This window comes from Castanea sativa, chromosome 11, assembly GCF_040712315.1.
Source record: "Castanea sativa cultivar Marrone di Chiusa Pesio chromosome 11, ASM4071231v1".
Classification (NCBI taxonomy): Eukaryota; Viridiplantae; Streptophyta; class Magnoliopsida; order Fagales; family Fagaceae; genus Castanea; species Castanea sativa.
In genome coordinates this window covers 11,509,337-11,519,827 of record NC_134023.1, presented here as the reverse complement: position 1 = coordinate 11,519,827, position 10,491 = coordinate 11,509,337, and the positions used below count along the sequence as shown (strand labels likewise).

Sequence of the window (10,491 nt, the reverse complement as noted above, 5' to 3'; positions counted from 1 at the left end):
TGGGGAAATTAACACACACTGACATCTTTAGAAGTGGTTAAACAGAACCTTAGCTATGTCAGGTCCTCGGACCTCCTGCTTTGGGGAAATTAATACACACTGGCATCTTTAGAAGTGGTTAAACAGAACCTTAGCTATGTCCGGTCCTCGGACCTCCTGTTTTGGGGAAATTAACACACACTGGCATCTTTAGAAGTGGTTAAACAGTACCTTAGCTATGTCAGGTCCTCGAACCTCCTGCTTTGGGAAAATTAACATACACTGGCATCTTTAGAAGTGGTTAAACAGAACCTTAGCTATGTCGGGTCCTCAGACCTCCTGCTTTGGGGAAATTAACACACCCTGGCATCTTTAGAAGTAGTTAAATAGAACCTTAGCTATGTCGAGTCCTCAGACCTCCTGCTTTGGGGATATTAACACACATTGGCAATTTTGGAAGTGTTTAAACTATAACTCGATCATGCCTCGGTCCTCGGACTAGATGATGTGAGAAAGTTAACACTCCATGACATCTCTCTTCAAGTGTTTAAATTATAACTCGATCATGCCTCGGTCCTCGGACTAGATGGTGTGGGAAAGTTAACACTCCTTGACAACTTTCAAAATATTTAAACTATAACTCAATCATGCCTTGGTCCTCGAACCAGATAATGTGGGAAAGTTAACACTCCTTGACAACTTTCAAAGTATTTAAAATATAACTCAATCATGCCTCGGTCCTCGGAGCAGATGATGTGAGAAAGTTAACACTCCATGGCATCTCTCTTCAAGTGTTTAAATTATAGCTTGATCATGCCTCAGTTCTCGAACCAAATAATGTGGGAAAGTTAACACTCCATGACAACTTTTAAAGTGTTCAAACGGAACCTTAGTTATGCATGGCTCCTCGGACCACATACTTTGAGGAATTAACATTCTATGATATCTATTTGTTTCTCACTAAGTGTCAAGACAGGCCCAAGATTATAACCAAATCCTCAGATTGGTAGCTTTGAAAGGAGCAATTTACAGTACAAATATGGGGCGTGTGAAATGGCACTCCCCCGCGTGTAACTCAAAGGATCAAAGTAGAATTAACTCTTAAGAATTCAAATCCCAACTTTTTTCCTCGGATGAGAGGAAAAAGTCAGAGTTTTGAGGGGCTATTGTGGGGTCTTGGGCCTCGGTTGAGAGCGTTGGGCTTTGGCCGAGATCGTGAGTAGTTCGAGTCAAAGGAGGAATATCTCCCCGGATAAGCTAAACGCAGATCAGATATAGATCTTAATGATCAAAGTGACCTTCCAGGAAGTTCTAATGAAAGAGACGAGCATCATGAACATAAAAGAGGGATAAGGACTCAAAAATATCTAAGGGAAAGCTGTTACACTGCATTGAATGCCCTGCAGCTAACTTTCTGACCGCATTTATGTGGAAAAGATTCCTGAACAGTGCTACCTCGGCAACCACAACTCACAGAAGGCCAGAAAAGGTGTCTGATAGGACAAGCACAAGTGGTGGCTCAAAAGATCAACAAGTGTATGATTAAGATCATTCAAAAGGAACTATATAATGGAAGAGGCCTTTTATGAAAAGGGGATTGAAAAAGGAAGAGAGAAAGCACTGTAGCAATCTCAACAACTCCTGTAACTATTTTCATCTAATATATACTAGAACAGGGCTCCTCGGACTGTGCCAAGGACAAAATTTTTTGCACAAACCGGGTTCAATTCTTGTTGGCACATCATCCAAAACCATATTAACTGTTATCCATGCACTAAAACCTAGCTTTTTGACCCACTCTCTACAAATTTATTGTACTGGGTTCACTGAGTCAAGATCTCTTACAATTTGGGCTTGATTTGAAAATCGTGTCCCCACAATACTGAGAGCTGTATTTTTTGGGTAGACTTAAATTTTTTTTAATTTACTTACTTGTCTCCTTTTGTTTCCCCCAAAATATATTTCAACTATATAATGGGATAGTTTTGGCAAAGCTTAATCCTATTTTAATTATTTTAGGGCGGTTGAAACAATATATATATATATATATATATATATATATATATATATATATATATATATATATATATAGCAGAGTCCTTATGCGGGAGTGCATGAGGTCCTACCATGTGGCCTTCAAATATTTCATTTAGCTTTTTTTCTTTTTTTTACCTCTTTTCTTCTATTGTTTTTTCTTAAAGGTGGGCTGCTATTGAAAATTAGACCAAACCTTGGGAAAAGCCCAAACTCACTTATTCCCTTATATATTATGACCCAAGCATTATCTTGTCTCACGTGTAGATGAAAACCTGGACGCTAACCCACTTACAAACTCGTTTTCTCCTCCCCCACGTGTAGATGAAACTTAAAAGCCAAGACCCTGACTCATTTAGAAGTTCTCTTCCTCCGTACAAGCTTCCCTTCAAACTACACACACTCTTTAGCTTCTTTGAAGAATACGGTTTGTAGTCAGGATTCAGTGATCCCATCTGACAAAACCAACGTTTCTACTCATTTTTTAAGTCTTAATTCAGCCCTCCTATGTAAACTAATGGAGATGTACAGTTAAGGAAAATATACAATCACTTTAAAAGAAAAAAAGAAAAAGAAAATGTATAATCTAACCTCAACAGTCCCACTATTTTATTTTCTCTTTCCTCTTCCAAAACTTTTTAGTCTCTATTTGTCTGTCTGTCTGTCTGCCTTTCTCTCATTTCAAGTGGTATATTAGGATTCCCCAAACTGAAGATAGTGTTCAATTTTACCAATGGGCTACACACTAGAAAGATTGTCTTCTAAGATAACGAGTACTTCTCTTGGTGTGTTACAGAAAATGTCAAATTGTATGCGATATGACGGAGTCACTAATAGTCATATTGCATTCAACTATATTCATATTAAATTTTATAAGCAAATGCGTGAAAGTGCTAGGTCCATCGCAAGCATATAGATGATCATAAGTTCAGATATTTGAGATATTGTAGTCATAGATTCTTATAGCACTTGACCCTTCTGAAAATCTAAACAATTTATAGGATTCTAGCCAAAAATATTTGGCATATAATCTGTGATGCAAAGATAATTTTGGTACACCATATGGTAGAAACTAGAGAGGACTACAAAAACTTTTAGTTAGATGCATACCATTTTTTTCATTAAGTCTTATTGTAGTATCTACATGGTTTGGTTTGAAGTAGAATTTCATTGGCAAAATCAATGATATGTTTATTCAATTAAATCCATGAGCAACAAGGGTATGCCTTATGTGATCTTTTTATGGTAAATGTTACTTCATTTAATTATTGTTAGTTCCTAATTTATATAGTTTAAAAAATATATATATTGTGGCTAACAATATGTACTTATTTTGCTTATTATAGCAAATCTATGTTTATTTAGATATTCATTTTTGTGAATCCTCTTCAAACTTTTCTTACTTACTCAATTCCTATTGATGTAAATAGTGAAGAGCAAAATACTATAGAAACCAAGTTTATTGTTTTAGTTTGAGACCAACATAATTTAATTATACTTTTTATGAAAAACTTGAGACCAACATACTTTTATGCAGGAGAGTGCATGAGGTTATGTGGCGCTCTAATTTAGCATTTAGCATTTAGCATTTTTTTACTTTTTTCATTAATTTTTTTTTTACTATTACCCAAAAGATTACATTAACTTATTTTTACTATTATCTCATTAATTTCTTGAAATTTCACCACACATTTCTCTCTTCTTTGTGTCTTTTAAAATACCCACCATTTTAGTTTTAAAAACAAAAGCAAAAAAAAAAAAAAAAATTAAGGACTAATATAACTAACCAGATAAGGCCCTAGGGAGAGATAGAGAGACACAAAAATATTATAGATTGTTAAATGTAACACATTTTTTTTACTATTACCAAAATAAAAGAAATGATATTAACAAAGCATTTGTAAGAAAGAGAAGGAGAAGAATTTGAGGGGCAGCCACTATCGTCATGCTAGCCTAACCCCTACAGGTAAATTTTGTTGTTGTTGCATTCTGAGATGAATTCATTATTAACAAAATTCTATAACAATTATGCTATAATATATGTATAACATTCTCTAAAACTATCTTACATAAAAAAAAAAAAATACAATCTTATCCATGCATTGCATGGGCAATTTACTAGTTATTTTAAATTAGGAACCTATCTTTTGTGAGATGTCCCTTTACCTTTAATTTATGAATAAGGTTAGTGCCACAAACTTTTTCACAACTTTACCATAATTTTCCTACGTAGCAACTTATGAGTGGTGAAATCATGGACTCACATGGACGTACTATTTTATTTCTACCACTCACAAGTTGTTACACAGCAAAGTTATGGAAAAATTTGTAGCACTAGATTTACTCATAATTTATGCTACTAGGAAAATAATTTAATTGAATTTATATTTAAATTTTAAACAAATGAAGCCATCACCAATTTCAAATCCAAATAACCACGTATAGGGTATAGCTACTTCACTCTTAAGTCTTTCTAAAAAAAAAAAAAACCTTCACTCTTAAGTCTTTACAAACACGAACGAGCCAAAAAGGCCACTCATCTAGCTTTCCCATGTTCCGAAGTTATTCGACTAGTACTAGACTGAAAAAAAAAAAAAAAAAAAAAAAAAAATTTAGGGACAACCTTTACTAAAACTTCAATGTGATTGGTCGTGATTAATAACAACAACGACAAAAAGTGTTCGTTTCATTTGAAATTGATCATTGTGAAAAATGATAGGGACGATACTCTTTTCCTTGGTTTAGATTGCTATGTTGGGCAGTGGTACTCTGCTAACTTTACTAAATCTTGCCATGTCAGATGAGACCTACTACACCGGACTCACTTGCTGACGTGGCAAGCCAGGGGGCGGTGCACGTAAAAGATTTTTGGAATTTACAGCTTTCGTCAACTTTATTATAAGACTCTGCTAAGTCTTTTGTGAATCATTGCAGTTGAGAACCAGAATTCAGACAGTCAAGTCATTTTTTGCTCTAGAATCCCAGGTGGGTGTTCTTCTCTGTCTATAATCATTCTAGCATGCTCAAGTACAATTCTCTGATCTACATTCTACTCGCTTTCTCAGATTCTCAATCATCTTTTTGGTCTGTTGGGTAGCTAGGGAAAAATGTGGTTGATATAGTAAAGAAAGAAACCAGCCTCTTGGTTGTCTGATCTTTCACTTCACCTGTGTGTGTTTATTTTTTCATGTTTGGTATATATATAGAATTTTTAAAGTTTTGGACTTGATGAAACAGAATATATACAACATTTTTCAGAACTGTGAACATAACTTACTGTGATTACAACATTTTTATTATATGCCAATCATATCAACATATGTGAAGAAAGTTGTACCGTAGACATGTTAATAAAACAATAACTTGTGGTCAGCTTGGTCAGATTTTCGTTTGGAATTGAGAATTCATGTTTCACATTTTGAGACATTGTTCTTATTTTCTCAGCAACCAAAGAGGGGATTAATCTCGAAAGGACACACAATATGTGGTTTATTCTTCGAATCTTCCCACGCATCTTTGGGTTCTTGAAATCTTTCTATACAAATTTTCGTGACTTTCGTCCTGGCAACCCTTCTACTGGGAAAGAAGATTTACCAAAGTCAGAAAAAAAAGATTTACCAACGTCAGAACCAAGTGCTTCTTCATCTTCCTCTAATGAAATCAAAGTTGTAGTAGATTCGGGGAAAAGCAATTCTGTGACAGACAATCCACAACATGTTTTGAGTTCTCATGACAAAGTTTCTAAGAACTCAAAAGATTTAAGTCCATTGTTACCTATATCCTCTTCTAATCAACCCACATTTTCTTCTACACCACTTCAGTCTCCATCTAAACCACCCAGTTCTAAAAGTTCAAATCCATTGCCACCTACATTTTCTTCTATACCATCCACATCTTCCTCAAACCTATCACAATCTTCGTCTAAACCACCTCCCTCGTCCTCTAGTCCATCTCCATCATCCCTTAAACCTCCCCTTGCTTCTTCTATATCATATGCATCTTTCCCTAAGACCACTGAACCCCCTCCAACTTCTTCTTCAGCTTCTTCTTCTCCAACTTCCAAAAAACCACCTCAATCTTCACCTTCAGTGGCCCCAAATTCATCTGCCTCGGGGCCTTGTCAGACTTCCACTAATCAGCCTCCAGCTTTTAAGCCAATTCTGCATACAGCTCCCGATAATGCAACAAATGAAGAAGGGAAGATGAGTTATATGTGTGAAAATGGTACACCCATATATGCTATTCCTGAGGATATCAAAGGTCAGATCAAGAGAGACGTTGTGCCTCAAGTTCTGAAACAACCTTTATCTCCTTCAACTTATAAGGCTTTTTTTGCTGCTCTGTTATATGCTGAGGATTACTACTTGGAGGTAAGTTAACTACTTTGTCAAGAAAATTTAATTTGGTATATTATACCAATTTGTGTACTATCTTCTTTGAAATCTTGTTTGTTGCAAACAAAGAAACCATTCTTAAATTTCTCTTTCTTCAGTTTTCCATTTGGACACCTCTTTTAAATCACAAGGAGATCTTTTGAGGGAGCAATTGACATTTGTCATTTGCAGATATCTATCTTACATTATAAATTATAATGTTTTGCTTCTCTGATGGTCTTAAGTGGTCAGTATAATTTCATCAAAAAAAAAAAATGTGGTCAGTATAGTAAATCGTTGTGATTGATGGAATACTCTATGCTTTTGCACTCTGGCTTGTAATAACTTTATGCTTTTATTGGAACTAGAAATGGACTGATTTCCTATTGGAGAAAGTGACTTTGGAGTTGGAGAAAGCAACAGTTTATAAGAAAAAAAACGAGCATGAATATTCTGATGGAAGTGATGAGAAGGATGATAAAATCTTTGTAGCATTTGAGATTGATTCTGTTCAGAGGCGGCCATTCCTTTTATCAAGGGACATGGTCTATGCTCAACCTTCGGATAAAGAGGTTGAGGCCTTTCAGGTAAGCATATTCTTCAATTAGCTCATACTTGATTAAATCACAGAATTTTGCTAGAGATAATTTTGAGTTTTATGTATAGACTTCTTGTTTTTCTTTGTGTTTAAACTGGTCAAAAATTATATTATTTCTGTACAGCATTTTGTGAATCTTTTAAAACTAAACTGTAGCTAATCAACCCAGTGACACATTCAGTTAATTTGACCATTTGATGAGGTTAGTCTTGCATAACCGGACTCGACTAAGGTTATGCTGAGGCTTTTTATACCATTTGTTAAATTTCATTTCTCAAATATTTCATATTATTAGCATTAGGTAGAGTTGTATTTCCACTGCACTATTGTACTTGAATTTACATATTTAGTCAAAGTGCATATGAGCATCATTTGTTCATATTATGATCTTATCTACAACACTAACAGTCTAAAATATTAAGCAGGGTTTTATCTATCGTGTGGTGAAAAGCAATCGCATGTTAGTTGAATTTGGAGACGATTTTCATTCACAGCATCATCCAAATCGCAAATATGACATCAGCTTCTCATTCAACAGAGTTCGTCTGAAAAGGGCTCATCAAGCTGTTGATACTGCAATAGAAACTTCATCACATAACTTCATCTTTCCTGAATGTGTCTCTTGGAAGAACAATGTTAACCCACCTCTGTTTGATGCCTATCATGAACTTGCTATAGATGAGTTCCGTGCAGTTCGTCGGATTCTAAGCTATCCGGGCTCACCACCTTATCTTCTTGTGGGCCCGCTCATTGGCACTGAAGTGGAAAGGTATGTACCTGAACTAAAAGCATCAGCAAGAACAGGGGTGGTTGTTTGTGAAGCTGTAATTGAAATATATAAAACCTCTGAAGAGAATCGGGTTCTTATATGTGCACCTATAAACCGCACATGCGATGCGCTAATGACGAGGTTGATGGAGGTAATTCCAGAGTCAGATATGTTTAGAGCCAATGCTGCATTTCGAGAGATGGATCTAGTACCCGATGACATTCTGCGCTCATGTCCTGTAAAAGATGAATGTTTTGAATGTCCTCCACTCCCAATACTTCAGGAATTCAAGATAATTTTGTCAACCTATGTGAGTAGCTTTCGACTATACAATGAAGGCGTAGCTGCTGGACATTTTAGTCATATTTTTCTAGTGGATGCCTCATCAACCACAGAGCCGGAGGCAACAATAGCTTTGGCTAATTTTGCTAATGAGAATACGTCTGTTATTGTTACTGGTGCACCCAGAAACCATTCAGGTTGGGTCCGCTCTAACATGGCTAGGAATTATGGGTTGAGGAAGTCATATTTTGAAAGACTTCGTGAACGGGAGCCATATAAAAACCTTAATCCAATGTTCATCACAGAGCTGGATGACTGTGAGCAACAGCCAGATGGCAACCATAGCTCCATGTCATTTTATTGAATTTCATGTTTCAAACTGTTCTTTTATGGACAGCAAATGTTGCCACCTTAGTATCTACATAAGGTTTTGTTTGTTTGTTTGTCGGTTTTTTTTTTTCTTCTCTGCTTTGTCATCTGAGTTGTGTGTGTATATAATTGCAAAGACCAATGTAAAATTTTACTTTTATTTCCTCTTCTCTTTCTATCTATGGTAATAGTTCTTTGCAGTTTATGATTAGTCTTACCTCTCGATTCCGGAGCAGAGAGACTAAAATTTTCCTAACTATATGTACTTCATTCACCTTCTCATAGCACTGTCATGCCTAACAATGTCATGTCTGTTATCTCCAATCAGAGAAGATATTCGAAGGATATGCAAGCCAAAAACCTATGGGTATTTAACTTAGGGAGAGTTGTTAACATAAATACAACTTTATTAGCAAAGCTGGGTGACAGTCAACTGCTGGAAATGATAAGGTCTATGTGGGGTTGCTGAAGGAAAAACATTTTTTTTTTTTTTTTAAAAATTATTTCCTCACTCTTTAATCTTATACACTTGGAATGAAAGGAGTGCATGCTATTTGTTAGACTAAGGGAGCTCAGTCAGAATTTGGCAAGGCCCCTAAATCCCATGCTTGAATACATTAGAGTATTAGACTTAACAATGAAGCTGATCTCATGGCAAGTGATGGGCAATCTTAGAACATAAATAAGCTCACCCAACTCTTTGATCAACAAACTGTCTCCTAAATCAAAAGGAACCATCTCATTTCCACCTCTGGAGCTGACAAATTAGCATGGATCCCATCCCCAAGTAGTAAGCTCACAACTAAATCTGCTTGTTTAGTTGATCACACACAAATTTCCTTCTATTATTTATAAAACTAAATTGAAGCAACAAATGAATGAAAAATTCAAATACATTATGTGGGAAATTTATGTGGGAAATTAACATAATGTATTTGAATTTTTCATTCTTTTTTTTTTTTTCTTCATTTTTTTTTTTCACATTTTGGTTCCTTCACGTGTTTCTTTCAATTAAACACCCCCCAATTAGTAATCAACCCCATTTTTTTTTCATATTTTATGTAAATTTTACTTAAGTCCTATTATTTTGCTTAGAATTTGAGAAATGTTGAAGTTAGGGTTAGGTTTAAGGCATGATTTAGGGGTTTCTATGTTACAATAAAATTTACTTTCAATTGATTAATTAATCATAAAATTAAGAATCCAATTGAAGATTGAAACCACCAATTGATAAAAAAAAACACATTAGATTAAAAATTATTAGAGATCTAACATATTATGATTAGGGTTTATGCCGAAATTGGGGATGTTGTGTTTTGGCAATCGATCCATTAAATTAATTGTTCAAGAATGTAATCAAGGGTACTAATTAAATAATTAAACTCTAATTTGGTCATATTTCTTGACCGGTATAAGGGATTTAATAAAAGATATATTTTTAAGTATTAGCTTTATTATGAAAATTAGGGGGTTTCAATCGGTAAGGGTTTATCCAAATTGGATGATGTAATGTCTAATTGGATGTCCTAATTAGACATTACATCATCCAATTTGCGTTAGTAACACCGATTGGGAAAAAAAATCATAGGTTTGGGATTAATAAAAGAATTAAAATCATTAAGATTAGAATTTGGGTTAATGTAGGGCTTTCGGTGCCCTTAATGCTTTCATGTCAAATTGAGGGTTCACTTTTTGGGTTTAATACATGGATCTTACTTTTTTTTTTTAAATCATTTTAGGATTTTAATAATACTTTCTTGTGTTAACCGATGGTGTAGATGTGGGATTATTTATGTTCTTTTAATAGGATTATACTTCTTTGACATATACTCCAACAATCTTGGTGAGAAAAACTAGTGCTGAGTAAATTTTTCTTATTTGATTCGTGCATTGAGGTGCATTGAGGTAAATGGGACCTCATTACTTTCCTCACCTTTTTCATATTTATTTGATAAAACTACATGGACATCCCTTAATAAATTGGCATTGTTTTCACAATATTGTACCATTAATGCATTTGACGGTTTCATCTCACATTCCATTCTTACATCTTTGAGCTATTGCTATCGTGAAACTCATGAGTATGA

The 10,491-nt window shown here is 34.9% G+C and overlaps 1 protein-coding gene across 2 annotated transcripts; it reads left to right on the top strand.

The window, feature by feature from the left end:
* The first annotated feature begins 4,739 nt into the window (after positions 1–4,739).
* LOC142615559 (putative RNA helicase SDE3) lies at positions 4,740–8,563 on the top strand. 2 transcript variants are annotated; one of them, XM_075788298.1, is made up of 4 exons: positions 4,740–4,998; positions 5,458–6,383; positions 6,755–6,973; positions 7,407–8,563. In XM_075788298.1, exons 2-4 carry the CDS (start codon positions 5,496–5,498, stop codon positions 8,397–8,399), a joined length of 2,100 nt encoding a protein of 699 aa, XP_075644413.1. In that variant the 5' UTR covers positions 4,740–4,998; positions 5,458–5,495; the 3' UTR covers positions 8,400–8,563. The 2 variants fall into 2 exon arrangements, with proteins under 2 accessions (XP_075644413.1, XP_075644414.1); XM_075788299.1 differs by having other exon boundaries at positions 4,741–4,998; positions 7,410–8,563.
* Positions 8,564–10,491: the final 1,928 nt, after the last annotated feature.